Below are 23908 nucleotides of genomic sequence, written 5' to 3'. Positions count from 1 at the left end.
AATGACAGCCCAGTATCCAACCAACACAGGTACAACCACCTTCTATGCCAGGTACAACACCCTTACAGAAAAACAAAAATTTTGAGGATGGAGATGACGTGTACTACTGAGAGAATTAAAATGAGTGTTCAATGACTACTATGTTGCCAGATGTCAACCGTCATGCCAGTCTACTGCAGACAATTGCAGTCAACCTATAGGACAAAGCCCATAACTGTAAAGAGGAAGGTACCAGCTGCTCGCCTAGCTGCTGAATTCGTTATAACTAAACAAAGTGACCATTTATGTAGGTGAGGCCATCGCAGATGTAAATCCTCCATGGACAACAGTTACCAGGAAATCTCAATGGTGGTGAACCTGTCTGGGTGCTATTCGACTCGGGCTTGTTTCTGTGTCCTGTCAAGTGCTTATCATCACCAGCTAAAAAACACTTGTTTCATGATATGAATGTGATTGTGCTGATGGTCAATGAAAAATCACAGCCTTTCGAATTCATCGTTTTAACAGAATGAAGTCATAACGTTAGCCTCGGGTGGGATGTCTTGCAGGCATCGCAATCAGTCATAGACTGAAGAAGGTCATTGCTCCAGATTGGCAAAGCTATTTCACCAAGCACACTCAACAAAGATTACTGTGGTGGTTATTTGCCTTTGAAGATGTTGTCATCAACAAGACTAGTTCCAGTCATCAATCTGGATGCTCATTTAAACTGTGAAACTTTTGTTGAGTGCAAAAAGCTACTCAGGATTACAAATTAAATCTACATACCAGCAATGATCATACTCATCACAGGTGGTCAAGGAGAACTTTGGATCACTATCATGAGCAGCCAAAACTCATCCCTAAAGCTATGTGCATAGAAAGGCCAAACCAGCCAAGGAATGACAGCTTAGTACCAGCCACAATGAATTGTGCCGTGTTCCCACTACAGACAATGCAGTGGAGGAAGCTACTATCAAGGATTTAGCCTGACCGAGGAACATCACTGAGTGTTAGCCATCCTGCACCAGTTCTTGGATGCTTTCAGATCCAGAGTGGAGAAAAGTCAGACCAGAAAGCGTATGATAAAACACTATATCAGTACTGGGGATCATTGTCCAATTAGTCAGCACTCATATAGAGCATTACCAGCGAATGGTGGATAATCTGAGAAGAGGTGGAGAAATATGCTGCAAGGTCACATCATGGGACCTTCAGAGTGTCCTTGGTCCTCTCCTATGGTCCTTGTGAAGCAGAACGATGACATAGCATTACTGCGTCAACTATTGATGACTGAACAAAATCATGAAATAAGATGTTTACCCATTGTTGCCCATGGATGACACCCTGGACTGCTTGAAAGGAGCAAAGTATATCTTGATTGTAGACATGTGGTCAGACTACTGGCACATTGAGGCTGACTGGGATAACATTGCCTTCATAACTCCTGACAGCCTCTGAGTTGAAATTGCTAAAAGATGATAGCTTTTGCTTCCTAAGTACTCTCAAAGTCCAGAATGACTATTCTGCACCAAAGAATGAGAGCCATCAAGCTCCATCTGTACTAATTTGGTAAACCATTCACTGTTGTGGTCGACCACCATTCTCTAGGCTGGTAGATTAGCCTGAAAGATCTGTTGGGTTGATTGGCATGGGCACTGAGGCTCCAGTATGACATCACAGTGATATACAGAAGTGAAAGCTGACTGCCTTTCAAGGAATCCTTTGGTGGAACACAGCAGCATGGATGAAATCAGTTATCACTACATTAAATGATGTTTCCACGGAACAGGGGGAAGATCCAGGACTGCTGAAAGTCTTGGAGGAGGAACTGACCAAAGGAGAGTTCCAATTCAAAAATAGAACATTGTATAAGAGGAACTATGATATGATCTGATGGGATGGAAATGGTTGCTTGTCATCCTAACTTATCTACAGCTAGCTACCTTGAAGTTTTTCCGTAACACTCCCAACAAATGGTATTTGGGATTCATTAACCCTCTAAACAGAATCTGACAGACACACGTATTGCTGGTCAGGCCTCCACCAATCCAATAAGCACTATGTGAGCCACTGTAAGGAATCCCAGTAAAGCAAGCACATGCCACAATTACCTCCATGGGCACTGGTACCAATTCCACCAGCAACAGCAGCATTCCACTGGATTGGAATTGGTCTCTTTTGGAGGTTCCTGGAGTCCACAACTGGCAATCAATGGACATTAGTCTGCACTGGCTACCCTTCACTGTGCTGTCATCAATTTGTGCTGACTGCCAAAGCTTGGAAATTGTAAGGCACCTTGCACACTGAGGTGACTAAAGTCATGGGATACCTCCTAATATTATGTCAAACCTTCTTTTGCCTGGCATAGGGCAGCAACTCGACATGACATGGACTCAACAAGTCATTGGAAGCCACCTGCAGAAGTATTGAGCCACGGTGCCTCTACAGCAGTCCATAATTGCAAAGGTGTTGAGAGTGCAGGATTTAGTGCATGAACTGACCCCTCCCATGAATGTTAGATGGTATTCGTGTCGGGTGATCTGGATGGCCAAATCATTCTCTCAAAATGTCCTTCAAACCAACTGTGAACAGTTGTGGCTCGGTGACATGGTGCACTGTCATCCATAAAAATCTCATTGTTGTTTGGGAACATGAAGTCCCTAAATGGCTGAGATTGGTCTTAGCTGGACTGGAGGACCCAGTCCATTCCATGTAAACACAGCCCACAAGCCACCAGGAGCTTGCAACAGTACTTTGTTGACAACTTGGGTCCATTGCTTCATGGGATTTGCACCCTACTACTAGAGATGGGTCGAACTCGTTCATTCCCGTGAACGACTTCATTCATTTCACTCTTTGCCGTGAAGCATTCAAATGAAGTAGTTCATTCATGAAGTACGGAAGCCTGGCGAAGTTGCCCAGTTCGCCGCTCAGCCGCGGCTGCGCTCACTTCGCCTCGCTCGTACAATAAAGCTTCGTAATACTTCATAATTTTACCAACAGATGGCCGAACTATGCAGTAACGTGCACGCAATGTTTTACGCTCTTACAGCGTCTGAGTTAACTTAAATAGAGCATGGTCGAGGGGGACAAAGGAAAGATAAACAGAGGAGCCTGTCACGTATAAAGAAAGTATTACATTTAATCTTGCTCGACATTTTCTCACGAAGCGCCCAAAAAAGTCTTTATATGCCAAATTAAACATTATTTGTTGTATTCATGGACTGAAAACTAGGGCTACCAACGAAATGCAGTCCAATTTTATGTTCCTTTTAAAACTTAATCCAAAATAAAATGAGTATGTTTACCACTGTCACAAAGTCTATATACCTATGTTAGTAATTATTCAGAAGTTTTCCTGTAGATTTTATTTTTGTTGAGAATAATAACCCTCCAGATTCAAAACGTAAACTGTCACCTGTAGTCATTGGTACGATTTCACGTAAAATCCCTCTTTCAGTGTTATTAACAAACCTTTTATTTTCATGTTGGCTGTTCATGCTCACACAGCCAGCCTCTTCGTTTGTATCTTTAATATTCATTTGTCTGCAAGTGCTGCCAACGGTAGGCTACCCTTAGATGCGAAGTTTAACTGCACAAATAGTCCCGGGTTATGATGTCAGCACTGCAGGAAGCAGCTGACGCTGCATTCTCCTTGCCCCTCACCTCCCCAACCCCTCATAAACCTATCATTCCCCACAAACACCACGCGATTCGTCGACAGGCAGTAGAGGGAGGACTGAAGTGAAGGGAGGATGAGTGACGTAGCGCCAATGTAGTGGGAGAGGGGGAGGGAGTGAGTGAACTAGAAAAAAGTGTGGAGTGTGCTATCTGTGAAGAGTTTGAAGTACCAGTTCATTGAAATTGAGTGGTTAGTTCACACTTTAATGGAGTGAAGCGTTCATTTGAACGACTCATTCACGAGCTCCCCATCACTAATTCCTAACGATTTCCTAAATAGAATGTCTCATGTATCTTGCTCCAACTACAATTCTGCAGTCAAAGCCTGTTAATTCCCATCATGCGGCCATAATTATGTTGGAAACATGTTTACATGGGTCGCCTAAGTACAAACGACAGCTCTGCCAATGCACTGCCTTTTTATACCTTGTGTATGCAATACTATCACTATCCCATGCCTTTTGTCACCTCAGAGTAGCAGATATCATTATGAAGTACAGAGCACTCAGTGTGATGCTTTCTGATTGTAAAGAAATTTTTCCAGTTAACACTTGGACAGAGGTAACTTCATGTTGTTACACCACTCACAAGATGACAACTGCTTACCACCCACATATGAATGGCCTCACAGAATGCTTTAATAAGATACTGGCCAATATGCTCTTGATGTTGAGACTCAGGAGGACTATGTGAAACACTGCATCAGAACCTAAGAAGCAAGACAGCTGGCTTGCATCTGAACTCTAGATGCCCAGAAAAAGGACTGAGAGCACTATAATGCCACGCACTGGCTATTGAGGTACAATCTGGGAGACTTGGTATGGGTTTTTACATCTGCACAAAAAGTGGAATTATTGGAAAAGTTACTAAAATGCTACTTTGGACCATATCATATCCTTTGTCACTTCTTGGATGTCAGATATGAATTTGAGGATTAGCACCCTTCACCAAGAAGACAAAATCACGAGAGCTGGTGTCCATCTCCTTTGTATGAAGTGCTACTGCAATCATGAGATGCATGTCAACAATGTGGACTTCTCATTCAAGGAGACTGAGGACCTGCTTGACAATTGTGAAGTTTCAATAGGAGGGCCTACATTCTATGATCATAGTGAAGGAGGTGTCACTACACCACCAGAATGAAAAAATCCACTACTGCTGCCTTACAAGAGGCCACTGACAAGACCTAAAGACAGGGTGTCTGTAGTCAGCTCTGATGAGAACTTCTGCAACAGTGGATCACTGTTCCTTCAGGAGAGGGATAAATGCCATGAGTTGTGCTTAGCACTGTTGGCTGGTGTGATGTGACTCACCAGTTCACAGCCACTCACCAGCAATTATTTGACATTTAATATTTATCATTTCTGAAAGGTTCTCGAAATTTCTCATGTATATTTAGGAATACTCTTTGTGTAAATAGCAGCACATTCCAACCAGGAGTTCAGTTCAGTCTGGATGTTGGTGTTCATGATAAACATGCTTTCAGTGCTAATTGTTTTTCCCAGCCAATTTTTTATTTTTCCAGGGTTGTACTGTACTTTCTCCCTAACCAACTTTCATCAATTCAATAACAAAATCTGTGAATTTTGTCAATATATTGGACTGTAATAGAGACTATACTCGGAAAAAAGACTTACAATGAACATGGTTTATTTTAACCAAGAAATAACCATACCCAGATCTGACAACAGAATTAAGTGTAAAATGTAATTTGAACAAAAAATTACATGATAATTAGAATGAGACTAGGTTGCCAAGGAAGTAAAACATTAATAAACATTTACATTAGGAGCAATCAGCTGTTGGGAGGACATAGACATAAAAACAAATTGCATTACCTATGTCAGTAAAAAATTACACTTTCTAAAAAGAGATCTAAGACTAAAATTCAAATGGAATTTGAGCAAAACAATTATGAAACTTCCTAGCAGATTGAAACTGTGTGCCAGACCGAGACTCGAACTCGGGACCTTTGCCTTTTGCGGGCAAGTGCTCTGCCATCTGCAAGGTTTGCAGGAGAGCTTCTGTGAAGTTTGGAAGGTAGGAGACGAGATACTGGCTGAAGAAAAGCTGTGAGGATGGGGCGTGAGTCGTGCTTGGGTAGCTCAGTTGGTAGAGCACTTGCCCACGAAAGGCAATGGTCCCGAGTTCGAGTCTCGGTCCAGCACACAGTTTTAATCTGCCAGGAAGTTTCATAGCAGCGCACACTCCGCTGCAGAGTGTAAATCTCATTATGAAAACAATTATGGGTGTAATAGTAATAGACTAGTCTGATAAGGACACAGACATGAACATGAAAAGAAGTCATAAGAAATTAGGTTTTAGTGGTGGAACTACTACTTCAATCTAACAAACATCTGTGATCTTGACTGCATCATGAATAGCTGTGAGAGAGGTTTCAATAATATTTTTCACCAGAATGGAGTTATCAGAGTAACCTCATTCAAGGCTGGCATCATCATGGAAGAGACTGCAAACAACCCCAATAAACCACCTCACGTTTTCATGTCCGCTCTTGATCCAGATAGCCATAATCCAGAACTGACTGATACGAACATGATCCCCATCAAATTCTTTGAGGATATCCTGTCCTGACATGATTTCTACTTGATTTTGGAACTCCTGGGCAATGCATGATTCTCATGACTAAAAATGTGATTTAAGGTAATGAGATGTGTTCTTGTGCTATACCTGTCTTTTCTCATGGTCAGTGTTAATTGCCACTTCTGGGTCTAATCATGGGATGCCCTTTGTAAAAGAATATGCCAGGGACAATTCACCTAGACTTTTTGATTCCATAACCTTCATAAATGTGATGCACTCATTCCAGAATGTCAAGACATTTTTCTTTGATGTGTCACATTGACCTAGAGCTTTTTTTTAGTTCTGTGCCAGATATCCACTTTCTAAGGTTGCAACTAATTAATGTTGTTACTCAGATCTACACACACACACACACACACACACACACACACACACACGAGTTATCACCATATTGTTCCTGGAGACACACACAGACACACACACACACACACACACACACACACACACACACACACACACACACACCCCAAGCTGTGAGTGAACTGTGAGAGCAGCACTGCACTGAGCCAAGCAAAAATCTCTGCCCAGAAGCAAATCAGATACCATACTTTTTCCAGAGTTTTTAGGGAAAATGCAAAAATTCCTCAAGTTTTCCAGGATGCTGGGCAACCCCATGTACTTCACTTATGATCCTACTTTTAAATTCGGAGTAAATGTGATTAAGATGTGGCAGTAAAAATGGCATTACAGTTGTAGTTTCAAATTGCATACAATACACTCATATCACATGGTTTTGGGCATCGGCAGTTCACATCTTTCCTGGAAGAATTCAACTGAGAATATTATGATGTGCCTCATTTTTGTGGTGTACTACACCCATTGGGTATTAGATCTTACTTTTCTAACTGATCTGACCAAGCATCCGAATGTCTTGAGCACAACTTTGAATGGCAAACATACAGAAACAAATTAATCATAAACAAACAAATTATTGTAGAGTGTAAAGCAACTTTCATAAAGTTCATGCGTGTACTTTCCAAACAATACACTAATTGTACATAGAAGAAATCTGAAAAGTAGGCACTGAATGAACATTTCAATGGATTTGATATCTATACTTTCTGAGAGAGAACTTTGACACTAAATTTAGAGGTTTAAATAATTTTGAATGTGATTTTAATACTTCTGCAACTTCTTTTGCAGCGGACATTGCAAGGGCATCCTGAAATTCTATTGGACCTCAGACTCAGTGTAATCGTATGATGAGTGAATGATTTCATACTGTGGGAACACTGGAAATAATCTGCAAGAATATCCCTTGTGAACAGTTCCCAAAGTTGTTTACAATAGCTGCTCGAGTCTGCAATCAGAACCACAAATTCATGAAACTGTTTATTCAGTCAGGCCAACGGCCTTGCCGCAATGGTAAAAACGTTTCCTGTCAGATCACCAAAATTAAGAGCTGTATGCCGGGCTAGCACTTGGATGGGTAACCATCCAAGCTGCTGAACACTGTTCACAAGCAGAGTGCACTCAGCCCTTGAGACACAAACTGAGGAGTGGCTCCAATGTCATAAACTGACATGGCTAGGAGAGCTATATGCTGACCACATGCCCATCCATATCCAAATCCAGTGCCACCTATGGACTGAGGATAAGGCAGCTTGTCGGTACTGTTGGGCCTTCATGGCCTGCTTGGACCGAGTTTTTTAGTTTTAGTTTATTCAGTCATGAAATCGAAGCTTACGAGTAGTCTCATGTTTGTTGTAGGACTGGTGTGTAACTCCTAATCAGCAAATGAATCGCTCCACAAATTTTAACAAAAGGGCATTAAAAATGATGTTGAGTGATGTACAAGTGTTTCTTTTTAGCAAGCTGCAGGTCTGCTCCAGCCTCTATACTTCTGTGTAACATTAAATGAAAAGTGTTAATAGATATTTAATAGCATGCATTCTTTTTGTGACCATGAAATTCAAAATGTATTATAATGATTCAAAACTGAGTGGACTAAAACACTGTACAGTGGAAAAGTGCTTTCGAACTACATTGACAGGACTGCTGTAGTCACTGGGAAGCTTCTCACATCGGCTTAAGTGCACATACACTGCACTCTCATGGTGACAGACCTACACGCAAGCAGCCAGGTAGTCCTTAATTCCTCACTGTATTTTCCACAGAAAGCTGTTGCAGTTGGAATAACAGCCAGCTACAGGAACCAAGGCATGTCAGTAGGACTTATTAGTCCTCATCAGACTCGGCCGATTTAAATTTATTTAATTTGAGTTGATATAAACATCCTGATAATGGTATAGTGTTAGGAGCTGTTAATTATAACTTTGTGGAGATTACTAATTTTCATTTTTCTAATTTATTGTAATTAATTTTTTTCCAGTCACTATGTGCAGTTTGGAACCTACAATAGGATTCCATCCTGCAAATGCTTAAAATTCGAGAAATTACATGAGGTTCACAGTATTCAGTGCTCCATGAAATTCAGTTTTGAACAGCATACAACAGAACGGCTGAAATAATGAAACAAATCTTTATTGGCAATGTGACTTGTCATATGTAGGTGGTATAAAACTAAGGGAAGTATGGGATATTATTTTAGGGTAACTCATTGAGCAAAGCTAGTGTGTCATGTTAAGACATCATGCTGCTGTGGTCAACATCTGTGTGTGCAAACCCTGTTGCTGCCAACTTTTATTATGACAGTTTCTCTATTAGCATGCATTGTCTTTTACTCAGCGACAGTGATGTGTATTTTCATGAGGGGTTTTTTGTTTGCTCAGCACTGAAGTAGGAATTTGCAAAAGAGTGCCATTAAATTTGTTTCTCTTGTTACAGGCAAAGTATATCGCCAGTGGCTCTTATGGAGGAGCAATGGTATTTTCTCTCAATGTAGACGACCATCAAGGTGTGTGTGCTGGTACAACATTCTTGCTGACAACACAGATAAGGAATATTCTAGGAGTTTCTTGGCAGTAAGATGATACCAACTTCTCTTGTAAGCAGTCTACCATGATAAGACATCCACAAAACACAAGTGGATGAAGTTCACCGAAACAGAATTGAATGATGTATGTACTTCAGTACTGTTTCCAGGCAAAAATGAATCAACTTTGTCACTTTTCGAAGTTGTTTATAAGCCCAAGATGCTTAGAAGGGCTGGAATTAAAGACAGATAACCCGTATTATTGGTGTTACAGATGAAGTTCCAATAGTTTGTGTTTGCATGTATCCAACTATAAATGACACACAGCCTTTTACTTTCAGTTACATTTTTAGTACCATTTGACAACCCCAAGTGTGGTCTAGGTCATTGCAGCAACTAATGTCAGGTGGCAAAAGTGATGCAGTTACTTCTCAGTTGAAACACAGAACTTGTCTTCACAGAGCTGTACATTGGCTTGCTTGTAATATTAAATTGACCAACAAATAGAAAAGTGTGACTTTTAGAAAAAATATGACAAGTTGTTTTTGGGATCAGCTATGAATTCATTCAACATGGTGAATCAGTGTGTAGTATCCTGATGTACTTACTTGGAAATTTGCAAAGAAGTACATTCATGATCATGCAGCACAGGCTTTCGCGGCCAGTGTAGGCACAAGTATTTTCCTTAGAACATGACATAATTCGCAGAAACCCCATGTCAATAAGGAAGTATATTCATGATCACAGTCCATAAGGAATTTCCGATTTACAGTTGGACTGTACCAGTGTGTACCTAGTTTATATCCCTGCCTCTCATTTTATCAATCAGCATGAATATTGTGGTGATCCACAAACTTGGATCACAGGTGGGATTGTCAAGCGATTCAGTTAGATTCCAGTTTAAACAAATGTTGTGATGTAACTGAATGTTAATAAAATTTTATCTACAGTTCTATTACAGATTTCGTTTGTAATTTATTCTCCTTATTTGAATAAGAAAGTTCAGATACAACACTCATTTATGGGACTGAACTCTGGTTAAGTTTTGTATACACCAAAAGTGTGTTTTAATCCTGATTTAGATACTCGTCTAAAAGCTTTCAGCCAGGGATGGCTGAGAACAAGTGCTGATTTCTGTTGCCGCATATGGACAGACAGAAAATTTCACAACCTTCTGTCATTGAGGTTACCACATAATCATGACTCATTTATTTTCAAAATCAAAAAAAGCCTTTCATGCACATATGTTGATCAAAATATTGTTTACCACATTTGCATCCTCACTATGGAGACGTGGACACACTTCTGATGAGTGCAATATACAGAATTCCTGGACATTTTTAAAGTAAAAGGATTTGTCTTGAGCATGAATTACATTCCAGATCTATTAGTTCCAGCCACACATGCACAATGGTGCTCTCAACTCAAACGGCAAATAGTCTCAAAAATTGCTCAAAAACTGGTGTAAGATCCTCACAATGTTTACAAAATTATTCTTGTATTTCTATCAACACCACAATGAATTCTTCAAAATTCACATTTTCTTTACTGCTGTTGATCTTCGGAAAGAAGGTGTCCCATCCATAATGCGGTTTTCTTTTTAAATGCATCCCCACAAGATCAGAAATAAGTCGGTTCTCACCTTGCAATGTCTAATTGTTGGCACTGTGCAGTAAAGTCTACTTGAAATGTGAGGTTTGTAAACCATTTCGGACAATCTAATTTTTGTTTGTGCTTTCCTTTTTACCCTCATAAATTCTACAACAGCGGGTCTTAATTCAAAAAATTGTTTCAGGCATGCTTCTCGACTTAACCAATGTAAGTCACAGTAAAATATAACATCTCCCTCCTCTTCACTCATTTCCATCAAAAGCTGTTGCAGCTGATGGTACAATAATGTGTAAGGCTTCAGAAAATTTACTATTTGTACCTTAATTTCATCACGTGCTCCATGCCTGCAAAGTTAGAATACAGTGCTTCTTGATGTACAGAACAATTAATCCCATAGAAATGGGGTGATCAATTTAAGTTTTTCCTTTTTCATAGTCAAATTTTTAAACTCTTGCTGTGTGATATTGTAATTTCATTCCACAGCAAATCTGTGGTATCTGTCGATTATGCTACTGCAAAACAGATATCGTGAATTCTCACCCTTCTCTTCTGTCATTCATTTTTAAAGGCTTGTGACTAAAGGCTTGCGATGACTGCCTCCTTTGTACAAAAAGCCACTTAAACTCTGAAATTCCTTTATAACAAACAAATAGCAAAGGATAAATATTGCTGAAGCCACAATTCAGCCAAAGTGAAGGCAGTGGTGCCAACCAAAAAATGTTGCACCAAATGCTGGCAGAAATTGCATCACAGTGTACTACTAAATGAATATAATGCTGCATCAAGCAGTTCTGAGAAGGATTGAGCAAAGCCGAGATGTACCAAGACAGGCTAAGCATCTGACTGCACGCATGCAGTTTTGCACACTGACTGACCCTGCTTTAAGCAATACATTTTCTTGTCTTGTAAAATTTCCCCCCTCACAATTGTGTCTCCTCTATGGTATAATACCATGACCTCACAATTAAATAAGTCCAGGAAAAATATCTGCTTTGTGATTTACTTTTCACAATTCAAATTAATAACAAGTTTCTGTGTGACAGCAGAAATCTAATTTTGAATCGAATACTGTGCACTAAATCCAGTTTTCTCTTTACCCACACCTCCTTGCCAATTGACTGAAAATAATAGTGAATTGGAGCCCAGTTTGATACTCTCACATTGTTGGAAAGCTATCTATATCACGTAGCAGATCAAAGCAGATTCACGAAGTAGTAAGCAGATTCACAAACTAGTGGCAATGAAGGGGGCAAGTGTGCCTGGCAGATTTGACATGTTGAAGTGGCCATCACAGCAGCAATTGAGAGCAGAGGGTACAGCCACCTGCAGATTGTTTCTCACATAGGAGCAAAAGCCAGGCTTTAAAATACTCTTATCAAGTCTTGAGCTCTGCACCAAATAATGATAATATGAAAATATTAGTGGTAAACTGATGAAAATTTTCAAAAAATGACAATTCAAAGCTCTCATAAGCTATAGAGCAAAAATAATGCACAGCACCATCAATTGGATAAAATCATAAAATGAAATCTTCCCAGTAAAAGGCCCAGTCGAACAGGGTGCGGGCAGTGGCTGCAGCTGGGCATGGACTACCTTATGTTGCACACAACAGCATCATCCCCATCAAATACAAGGTGCATACTTGTACCTGACCTCTCTTGCCTGTAGCAGGCAGCTGTCACGTTGTGATTTTCTACAGCGACAGTAGCAGGTAAGGGTGACAAACATAGGAAGAAACTCAAAAATTATATGATCTGTTACATGCAAACATTTTTCTACAATACACCAACACCAAACACAAAAATGTATTTGGGGGGGGGGGGGGGGGGGGGGGGGGGGGAAGGCAGCAACTTGGAAGAAAATAAGTACAAGTCTGAATCAAAGCAGTAATAATTTATTCTGTATATTTAGAAATAAGTGTATACTTGGATAAATACATATTTCAGATTGTGATTATTCCTATGCTGAGTAGGCTTGTACATACGAGGTGCATTCAAGTTCTAACGCCTACGATTTTTTTTCTAATTAACTACTCACCTGAAATCGATGAAACTGGTGTTACTTCTCGACGTAATCGCTCTGCAGACGTACACATTTTTCACAATGCTGATGCCATGATTCCATGGCAGCGGCGAAGGCTTCTTTAGGAGTCTGTTTTGACCACTGGAAAATCGCTGAGGCAATAGCAGCACGGCTGGTGAATGTGCGGCCACGGAGTGTCTTTCATTGTTGGAAAAAGCCAAAAGTCACTAGGAGCCAGGTCAGGTGAGTAGGGAGCATGAGGAATCACTTCAAAGTTGTTATCACGAAGAAACTGTTGCGTAACGTAGCTGTGCGGGTGCGTTGTTTTGGTGAAACAACACACGTGCAGCCCTTCCCGGACGTTTTTGTTGCAGTGCAGGAAGGAATTTGTTCTTCAAAACATTTTCGTAGGATGCACCTGTTACCGTAGTGCCCTTTGGAATGCAATGGGTAAGGATTATGCCCTCGCTGTCCCAGAACATGGACACCATCATTTTCTCCAGCACTGGCGGTTACCCTAAATTTTTTTGGTGGCGGTGAATCTGTGTGCTTCCATTGAGCTGACTGGCACTTTGTTTCTGGATTGAAAAATGGCATCCACGTCTCATCCATTGTCACAACCGACGAAAAGAAAGTCCCATTCATGCTGCCGTTGTGCGTTAACATTGCTTGGCAACATGCCACACGGGCAGCCATGTGGTCATCCGTCAGCATTCGTGGCACCCACCTGGTTGACACTTTTCGCATTTTCAGGTCGTCATGCAGGATTGTGTACACAGAACCCACAGAAATGCCAACACTGGAGGCGATCTGTTCAACAGTCATTCGGCGATCCCCCAAAACAATTCTCTCCACTTTCACGATCATGTCGTCAGACCAGCTTGTGCGAGCCTGAGGTTGTTTCGGTTTGTTGTCACACGATGTTCTGCCTTCATTAAACTGTCGCACCCACGAACGCACTTTTGACACATCCATAACTCCATCACCACATGTCTCCTTCAACTGTCTATGAATTTCAATTGGTTTCACACCACGCAAATTCAGAAAACAAATGATTGCATGCTGTTCAAGTAAGGAAAACGTCGCCATTTTAAGTATTTAAAACAGTTCCATCTGCCGTACGGTGCTGTAATCTCTGGGACGTATTGACAATGAACGCGGCCTCATTTTAAAACAATGCGCATGTTTCTATCTCTTTCCAGTCCGGAGAAAAGAAAAAAATCTGAGGCCTTAGAACTTGAATGCACCTCGTAGTAATAATACATTATTATTCTGGCAAATATTTAATAAAATTCTCAGATGTCTATTTTCACTTTGTATATTTTGATAAGACAATTATGCACAACTGTAGCTAGATAAGATTTTCCACTCAATGAACCTATGTAACAGTTCCCATGGTTCATGAGTTATATGAAATAACCGAGGAAACAGTCTTCCTTGCAAAGAAAGTCAAAGTCATCATAGTCTTCTTGTTTACTATATCATGCAACTACTTGCTCGACTTTCGTGTACTTATATTTACCGCAAAACACCTAACTTACTTACAATGAGCACCATTCAACAAACAGATCGCTGCACCCTGTCCGGTCTCCGTTAAGTCACAGCTGACCATAGAAGGCAACAGTCCATTCTGCCCTCATGGCCAGATCGCCGTCTGAGTCTTAGATGTTTTTAGAAAAGATGGGCTCCATGTGATGGAGAGTGTGCAGTTGTAGCCGTAGACAATAATTTTAAACCAACTAAAGTAGAAATGTAGTCTGCATCTGAAATGGTTTTGGCAGAAATAATGATCCAAAATGCGATGAAAGTTCTAGTGATGCCACTGTCAAATTTTTTATACATTGGTATTTACTTATTGGTCTACTGTGTAGTCCCATTTTTAAGTCTTTCATAGTGTCATTTTAACAGTTACTACCATTGTGGGATTTCTTCATTTTATTACATGTGTAGGTACATGAAACAACATAGTCATCAACTATTAAAATTGTTATAACGAGATACTTCAATTCTGGCCATTATTACCTTGTAAAAATTGTATGTTACAGAAGCAGTCACACTGTAAATGAATAATCTTATGTATTTTACCATGAACCCTCATTCACTAAAGCTACAGGTGCTTTAGTTCAAATTTCGAAAATTTCCGATTCCCCTTTAATTTGGTGTACAAATAATACTTACCTAAATATTTCAATTTTCAAAAGTGGTACTGATCCATTTGTCATGAAATTTCAAAACTATTTCACCATTCACTGCAAGACTAATACACCCCCCCCCCTCCCCAACACACACACACACACACAGCTGGTCAGGTTGTTTATGCCCATGTAGCATCTGCTGGAAAAAAAATCTTTACAACACAAAATTGATGAATGCCATATGTTATCATACATACACAAAGGTAATGACTGGGTTGGTACATAGTACTTTAATGTTATCAGTGCACAGACATTTTAAACACTGTGAAAACACTAAGCTGTTAGTGACTTAGCAGCCATTTCAAGAACACCAGTGTATGTTTTATTTCCTCCAATAAAACCTGTCGTATGAACAAAAATACAACCTGCAATCCCAGCTTTTACACTCAACTCTTCATCTCTCAAACCACGCCAAGCTTCACATAAGAACTTGCGACACACGAAGCTTTGTGGTGCAATGGGTACACCCTGGACTCTCCATTTCCCTGCTTGATCTTGAAACAGCACATATTTTATAGTTGGCTCGATGTGTAACTTTTCTTCCAGCTCAAAGAGATGATCCTTCCAAGGGCAACCACCATTTGACAGTAACATTATCTCACCAGAAGGATGTGTCTCATAACGGTTATTTACTGCCTTACGAACAATATCATGAGCAGGCCACCAAACGTGGGCCCAATATTTTATGTGGTCTTCAAATTCTTTTCCAACAAGGCAATAGGCTTCGTTAAATCTATCTATGTCACTGTCACTTACACCATTCCAAAATGGATTTAACCTTGCGACACGAGCTGATAAGTTGGTGCAAATTCTGTAACTTGGTTCGCCGTTGAACATAGGCACTCCATTATCAATGCCATCTATTTCTTGAATGAAGAATTCATATACCTTGTCATATACAGCAGATATTAGTTTGTCATCAGTTGAGTCTAGGATTATCTTCAATATTCTATGGCCAAAATGGAAATACACAAGACCAGCACTGCTAAGTTTAGTTTTCCACTTATACTTTTCAGACAGTGAACTCATACTTTCATCAAAATTTCTCTGATGATGGTCATAGTAATGCTTTGATGGGTCATAAACACCACCAACATCAACAACAACATCACATTCTTTTATAATAGCTTCCTCTCTAGTTCTGACAATTTTTGCATCATTATATTCCGGCAATCTCTTCAACATATAGCAAGCAAGAGTTTCGTCACAGTGGAAAATCCCATCATGAGTGCAAATTCTTGGTCTAGACACAGAACACATTTTCCCAGATGTATTAGAAACAGAAAGTGTACCAGCACTACCTGAAACAAAAGAAAGGATGAGAATAATAAAATTGTTCCACATTCATGGACACCTGAATACATTAATAGCAACATGTACATAGTTCTGAGCCCAGAATTGTCATTATACTAATGTAAACTCAAAAACTATTAATTTTTCTAAATTTCTTAAAGTAAACTCAAAAACTATTAATTTTTCTAAATTTCTTAAGGCGCTGTGGTATCCAGCATACCCTATGAACATCAGAAGTGAGTAAGCACTAACTTTTGAATTTATTTAATTGACATTTAATAATCTGGAACACTATTCTGGTGCCAAACTCTCAAAAAAACTTCTTAATTTCTACTTTTCTGGGTCCACTGTCTCAACTTATGTATAAGGTTTGGAAAATTTTGTCATGTATTGAAACAATTTTATTGTGAAAATTACAAATTTTATGGCATTTAAGCAACAAATTATGATTGGCATATATCATACTTAACAAACAAAGAAATTCTGGTGGATCTATCTGTTCAAATAAAAGATTATCTACGAGTTGAAAACAAAACAGTGTTCAAGACTGAGTCTATTCTTGTTTTAATAAAACAAAAATGAAATTTCATTTTGTATGAATAGAGCACAAATAATTATCATGTGATTAAGTCTATCAAAGGCACACCAAGAAACGTAATAACCAAGGAAATTGTCACAAAAACAAATTTCTGGTGATGTACGATCATCATCCATTATACTATGATTACTTGGGCATCTGCGAAGATGAAGTTCATCTTATGTAAGTAATACTATTGTGTTTCACAGCCAAGCTGTTTTTCAACTAGAAATGACATGGTCCTTATGAAAGTTTAATAACATAGGCAATGAAGGACACCACTGTCTGACACCTTGATATCTACATCTACATTTATAATCCGCAAGCCACCCAACGGTGTGTGGCGGAGGGCACTTTACGTGCCACTGTCATTACCTCCCTTTTCTGTTCCAGTCGCGTACGGTTCGCGGGAAGAACGACTGTCGGAAAGCCTCCGTGCGCGCTCTAATCTCTCTAATTTTACATTCGTGATCTCCACGGGGGGTATAAGTAGGGGGAAGCAATATATTCGATACCTCATCCAGAAACGCACCCTCTCGAAACCTGGCGAGCGAGCTACACCACGATGCAGAGCGCCTCTCTTGCAGAGTCTGCCACTTGAGTTTGCTAAACATCTCCGTAACGCTATCACGGTTACCAAATAACCCTGTGACGAAACGCGCCACTCTTCTTTGGATCTTCTCTATCTCCTCCGTCAACCCGATCTGGTACAGATCCCACACTGATGAGCAATACTCAAGTATAGGTCGAACGAGTGTTTTGTAAGCCACCTCCTTTGTTGATGGACTACATTTTCTAAGGACTCTCCCAATGAATCTCAACCTGCTACCCGCCTTACCAACAAATAATTTTATATGATCATTCCACTTCAAATCGTTCCGTACGCATACTCCCAGATATTTTACAGAAGTAATTGCTACCAGCGTTTGTTCCGCTACCATATAATCATACAATAAAGGATCCTTCTTTCTATGTATTCACAATACATTACATTTGTCTATGTTAAGGGTCAGCTGCCACTCCCTGCACCAAGTGCCTACCCGCTGCAGATCTTCCTGCATTTCACTACAATTTTCTAATGCTGCAACTTCTCTGTATACTACAGCATCATCCACGAAAAGCCTCCGACACTATCTACAAGGTCATTTACATATATATCGTGAAAAGCAATGGTCCCATAACACTCCCCTGTGGCACGCCAGAGGTTACTTTAACGTCTGTAGACGTCTCTCCATTGATAACAACATGCTGTGTTCTGTTTGCTAAAAACTCTTCAATCCAGCCACACAGCTGGTCTGAAATTCCGTAGGCTCTTACATTGTTTATCAGGCGACTGTGTGAAACTGTATCGAATGCCTTCTGGAAGTCAAGGAAAATAGCATCTACCTGGGAGCCCGTATCTAATATTTTCTGGGTCTCATGAACAAATAAACCAAGTTGGGTCTCACACGATCGCTGTTTCTGGAATCCATGTTGATTCCTACAGAGTAGATTCTGGGTTTCCAAAAACGACATGATACTTGAGCAAAAAACATGTTCTAAAATTCTACAACAAATTGACGTCAGAGATATAGATCTATAGTTTTGCGCATTTGCTCAACGACCCTTCTTGAAGACTGGGACTACCTGTGCTCTTTTCCAATTATTTGGAACCTTCCGTTCCTCTAGAGACTTGCGGTACACGGCTGTTAGAAGGGGGGCAAATTCTTTCGCGTACTCTGTGTAGAATCAAATTGGTATCCCGTCAGGTCCAGTGGACTTTCCTCTGTTGAGTGATTCCAGTTGCTTTTCTATTCCTTGGACACTTATTTAGATGTCAGCCATTTTTTCGTTTATGCGAGGATTTAGAGAGGGAACTGCAATGCGGTCTTCCTCTGTGAAACAGCTTTGGAAAAAGCTGTTTAGTATTTCAGCTTTACGCGTGTCATCCTCTGTTTCAATGCCATCATCATCCCGGAGTGTCTGGATATGCTGTTTCGAGCCACTTACTGATTTAACGTAAGACCAGAACTTCATAGGATTTTCTGTCAAGTCAGTACATAGAATTTTACTTTCGAATTCACTGAATGCTTCACGCATAGCCCTCCTTACGCTAACTTTGACATCGTTTAGCTTCTGTCTGTCAGAGGTTTTGGCTGCATTTAAACTTTGAGTGAAGCTCTCTTTGCTTTCCCAGTAGTTTCCTAACTTTGTTGTTGAACCACAGTGGGTTTTTCCTGTCCCTCACAGTTTTACTCAGCACGTACCTCTCTAAAACGCATTTTACGATTGCCTTGAAATTTTTTCATGAACACTCAACATTGTCAGTGTCGGAACAGAAATTTTTGTTTTGATCTGTTAGGTAGTCTTAAATCTGCCTTCTATTACTCTTGCTAAACAGATAAACCTTCCTCCCTTTTGTTATATTCCTATTAACTTCCATATTCAGGGATGCTGCAACGGCCTTATGATCACTGATTCCCTGTTCTGCGCTTACAGAGTCGAAAAGTTCGGGTCTGTTTGTTATCAGTAGGTCCAAGATGTTATCTCCACGAGTCGGTTCTCTGTTTAATTGCTCGAGGTAATTTTCAGATAGTGCACTCAGTATAATGTCACTCGATGCTCTGTCCCTACCACCCGTCCTAAACATCTGATTGTCCCAGTCTATATCTGGTAAATTGAAATCTCCACCTAAGACTATAACATGCTGAGAAAATTTATGTGAAATGTATTCCAAATTTTCTCTCAGTTGTTCTGCCACTAATGCTGCTGAGTCGGGAGGTCGGTAAAAGGAGCCAATTGTTAACCTAGCTCGGTTGTTGAGTGTAACCTCCACCCATAATAACTCACAGGAACTATCCACTTCTACTTCACTACAGGATAAACTACTACTAACAGTGACAAACACGCCACCACCGGTTGCATGCGATCTATCCTTTCTAAACACCATCTGTGCCTTTGTAAAAATTTCAGCAGAATTTATCTCTGGCTTCAGCCAGCTTTCTGTACCTATAACGATTTCGGCTCCGGTGTAATTATCTGCATCCACTTCAATGTTTGATTTGTGTTAAAGGCATTTATTAGACTAAGACTTTCTTCCATAGTTTCCCATAGTTTACATCTAACCACTCATACGTTTTACCACAATCTATGAAGGCTACAAATCTAAGTCTTAATTCCCTGTTTTCTATCAATCAATTTTGTCATACCAAATGTATAATCTGTACAGGGTCTTCCACTCAAAGCAACACTGGTCGTTTGACAGTCTCATAACTGATATAAGATTCAGTCTATTTCTTAATATTTTGACATAGATTTTGTATCCTGGGTTAAATAGGCTGATTTCTTGGTAATTCTTAATATTATTTCTAAGTTATCTTTAAAATATTGGTATAACAAGGGCTTCAGCTCAGTCATCTGGTACGTTACTAGTCATCCAACAAATATTAATGAAGTCCAGTAGCATTTTAACAAACAGATTAGAATAATAAGTCATCAGTGCCACATAAACAGAATCTACACACACTACTTTCTTATTTTTAAACTCTTAAGACTTGTAAGACTGCGACTGTTCTGGGATCTGCACATTCTCCTTGACTTTTACATCTGTTTTTATACTCTCTCCCTGGAGTTCTTTATCATATTTTCCATTTTTTTTGGTATGGTTTATTAAAGAATTTAATATTTTAAAAGCCTTTTTTTAGAGTCCATATAGATCAGCTTCAATTTCATTGATATACTTCTCAGCATTGTTATCTCAGTTTTTTAATTTCTCCTTGTACAACTGCACATCACATTTTATATTCTAAGCTCACCACAGCATGCACGCACAGATGATTGCTGTGCTATCTGTAAAGGCTTAACAATTCAAGTCATATACTCAACCATGTGTGAAGTGCCTCTACATGAGGATATGGCAATAGCAATCAGTGAGACATTCACATTTCAAGTGGACTTTGTCCATAAGCATGGGTAAATGTAAGGGAGTGACATAGTAACAAAAATGGGCAGTCACGTTTGGGAGTGCCCACAGCCACACAGTGTGCATGGAGTTGCTGCATTTGTTGGCATTTCACAGTAGATTGTTCAAAGTGTCTGCAAGCAGTGGAGTAACACACAAGGCCATAAAACATGATGTGAAAACTGTAGTCGGAACAAAATCCTGTCTGAGAAGGGTAGAGACATGTTTCACAGCTTTTGAATCAAAATTACTTCCAAACGCAACAGGAATTGCTGCAGGCAGTGATTACAGGTCCATTTCCACCTCTTAATGAGAGAAAGTTGTGCCAACAACTGCATGCAATGTGAACATTTGGAGTGTCTCACTTCACAAGAGGCCACTGCTCACACAGGCACATAAAGACAGCAACAGCAAAGTTCATCAGGCTGAAAGAATATGTGACTGATTCTATAAACAAAACATGGGCTATGTTGGAACAGTGGGTAAAACACCGACATCAGCATCCTCACAATTTGGAAGTACTGTGAGATTAAATCCTCAATGAGTGGCTTGCCCTGGATATGACCTACTTGCACAACCTTGCAGACTCATTTCCTAATCGAATCCAAGTGGTTATCAAGTCCACAGGCTGGAATTGCATGATATTAAATGAAGCTTGTAATGATTTCTCAAGGGATGATTACTTTATCTTCAAAATTTTCATTATTTAAATATTTCACTTTAACTTTTTTCTTGCCTCTGATATACACTGGCCGACTGAAAAAAGTGAAGCGCCAAGAAGATATAGTCAGATGTCAATGCAATGTAACCTACCTACCTACCCCCCCCCCCCCTCCCCCACCTCTCTCTCTCTCTCTCTCTCTCTCTCTCTCTCTCTCTCTCTCTCTCTCTCTCTCTCTCTCACACACACACACACACACACACACACACACACACACAAAATTGGTAATAATTAGAGATACAATTCTTATTTAGTATTGCAAGGAAGTGATGGGGTAAAAGTTAGAGAGGGAGACCAAAAAATGAATACAGCAGATGCAAAAGGATGTAGGTTGCAGTAGTTATTCAGAGACAAAGACACTTGCACAGGATAATGTAGCATGGAGAGCTGCAACATACAAGTCTTCAGACAGAAGACCACACTAACAACAACAACAGCAAAGTGAATGACTCAAAGACAGACTTTGCAGTGGCTGACCGGCAGCCAGGTATTACATCTAAGACTGTACATGGTTACAACACTCGGGAGGAGGGATTACCTTCATTACTAATTGCTAAATCTATCAGTGGGTCAGAAAGGACAACTACAAAAATATTTGATCATCTGTCCAATAACATAAAATCCGACATGTGGCCATACAAATTTTGGATGTGAAATCATTTCTGAAAAAGTGTCTACTCCACACACAAATATTTAAACACTATTAGCATGTGAATATAGTAACAAACTAGATTTATTTGGTTGGTATATGGATGTTTCACTTGTAACATTGCTAGTTACAAAGACTAATGTGTTCAAAAGTTCGTGGCAGAATAAAACTGTGCCAGACAAAGACTCGAACTCGGGATCTATACCTTTCGCAGGCAAGTGCTCTCTGCACACACTGCTGCAGAGTGAAAAAATTTCATTCTGGACTAATATGTTTATGTTTACTCGGTCTAAGCCACTGTGTTTAGTTTTCTGTAAATGGCCAACATGCAGCCCCACACACACACACACACACACACACACACACACACACACACACACACACACACACACAGTCTGTACACTGAATCATTACCTATCATTTTCATAGACATCTTGCAGTCCTTTCATCAGCAGCCAACATTGAGCATAAAGAGTCCTTAATGTACTGTGTTTGTAATAGTACTGTCAGGGGAGGTGGAATACTCCATCAGAATGCAAGCCACCACCAATTAAGCACAAATAACATTGGGGGGGTACCTCCCTGCACAATGTACAACCACAAGTTAAACAGGTACAACCAATACAATGCTAGGATCAAACAATGGGCACTTTCTGTTACAAGCAGAAGGATCAGTGCCATGTATCATTTGTCTCCCCAATGGTACGCAGTTTGTTGGAGGTAGCAGTAGCCAATCATTCCTTGCCCCAGTCATAATGGATCCAAAGTCTCATCTGTGCACATGAATCAGTGCCCGGTATTACCATTACCAATGTCAACCAGGTGGTCGCTCCCCTGGCTACGCGATCAGCTAGTGTATACCCTGGGATTCCCAAATGACACAGCATGAAATAACACTGAGATCATACAGAAGATCCTGAATAGTGGACACTAATGGGTAGTGAGGACAGTGTCAGCCAGCCAGTCTACATACTGGTCATACAGTCACTGCATACCAAATAACAGTTAAGTTTTCTCATTAGTGAAATGAAGGGCTTTTGCAATAGCCTCCAGTTTTGCTGTGGAAACGCTGTAAGCTCATGGTAAAGATTATTGTTCATTACCTTCAGCATGTGTGAAAGCATAGTGTGTCTTTTCCACATGTTTAGAGCCATAAAAACAGATAATTTTAGCACCTTGTTATTTCCAGCAGACTTCGAAGAAAACATTGGAAAACAATAGGGGTGAAAGGATACACACCACAGGGAGCACGTGAGGGTCACACTACTCTGTGGGTAAATTCTAGAGTGAGGGAGGTGAAGGTCCCTATGGAGAATTCCACAATGCATTCCAATTTGGAAGTTCACCATGGGTCGACCATCAGGGGAGAGGAAAAGAATCTGATACCTCAGATGGCGGATGCTAATTGCACAGCAGTTGATAATGTCAAAACCATAGAGGTAGAAACCTGGGATCAACCAGAAGACCATCAATGGGGCTCTCATGAAAGCCACTGATGGCCAGCCTAAACGCACACATCTGTAGGCTCAGAGAGCTGAAACCACATGGCAGTGGGCTGTGCTCTCTCTCTCTCTCTCTCTCTCTCTCTCTCTCTCTCTCTCTCTCTCTCTCTCTCTCTCTCTCTCTCTGTGTGTGTGTGTGTGTGTGTGTGTGTGTGTGTGTGTGTGTGTGTGTGTGTGTGTGTGTGTGTTTGTTTACTGCTGACAAAGGCCTTAATGGCAGAAAGCTTTAATTGTGTATGATGAGTGGCAACTTTCC

The 23908-nt window shown here is 40.2% G+C and overlaps 2 protein-coding genes across 6 annotated transcripts in view; one reads left to right on the top strand and one right to left on the bottom strand.

The window, feature by feature from the left end:
* Window positions 1–10102, top strand: part of LOC126469728 (acidic mammalian chitinase-like) — a 183469-nt gene extending 173367 nt beyond the window's left edge. For all 4 annotated transcript variants that reach the window (XM_050096923.1, XM_050096925.1, XM_050096922.1 and 1 more), the window contains one exon: window positions 9055–10102. In XM_050096923.1, the coding sequence (XP_049952880.1) occupies window positions 9055–9195 (141 nt within the window). In that variant the 3' untranslated portion in view covers window positions 9196–10102. The remainder of the gene's footprint in view (window positions 1–9054) is intronic.
* Window positions 10103–15181: 5079 nt separating this feature from the next.
* The window catches only part of LOC126469727 (MYG1 exonuclease), a 29297-nt gene continuing 20570 nt past the window's right edge, over window positions 15182–23908 (bottom strand). For both annotated transcript variants that reach the window (XM_050096921.1, XM_050096920.1), the window contains one exon: window positions 15182–16271. In XM_050096921.1, coding sequence (XP_049952878.1) covers window positions 15244–16230 — 987 coding nt within the window. In that variant the 5' untranslated portion in view covers window positions 16231–16271 and the 3' untranslated portion in view covers window positions 15182–15243. The remainder of the gene's footprint in view (window positions 16272–23908) is intronic.

The sequence above is a fragment of the Schistocerca serialis genome, chromosome 3, assembly GCF_023864345.2.
Source record: "Schistocerca serialis cubense isolate TAMUIC-IGC-003099 chromosome 3, iqSchSeri2.2, whole genome shotgun sequence".
NCBI classification, from domain to species: Eukaryota; Metazoa; Arthropoda; class Insecta; order Orthoptera; family Acrididae; genus Schistocerca; species Schistocerca serialis.
This window is presented reverse-complemented; position numbering and strand designations above follow the sequence as displayed.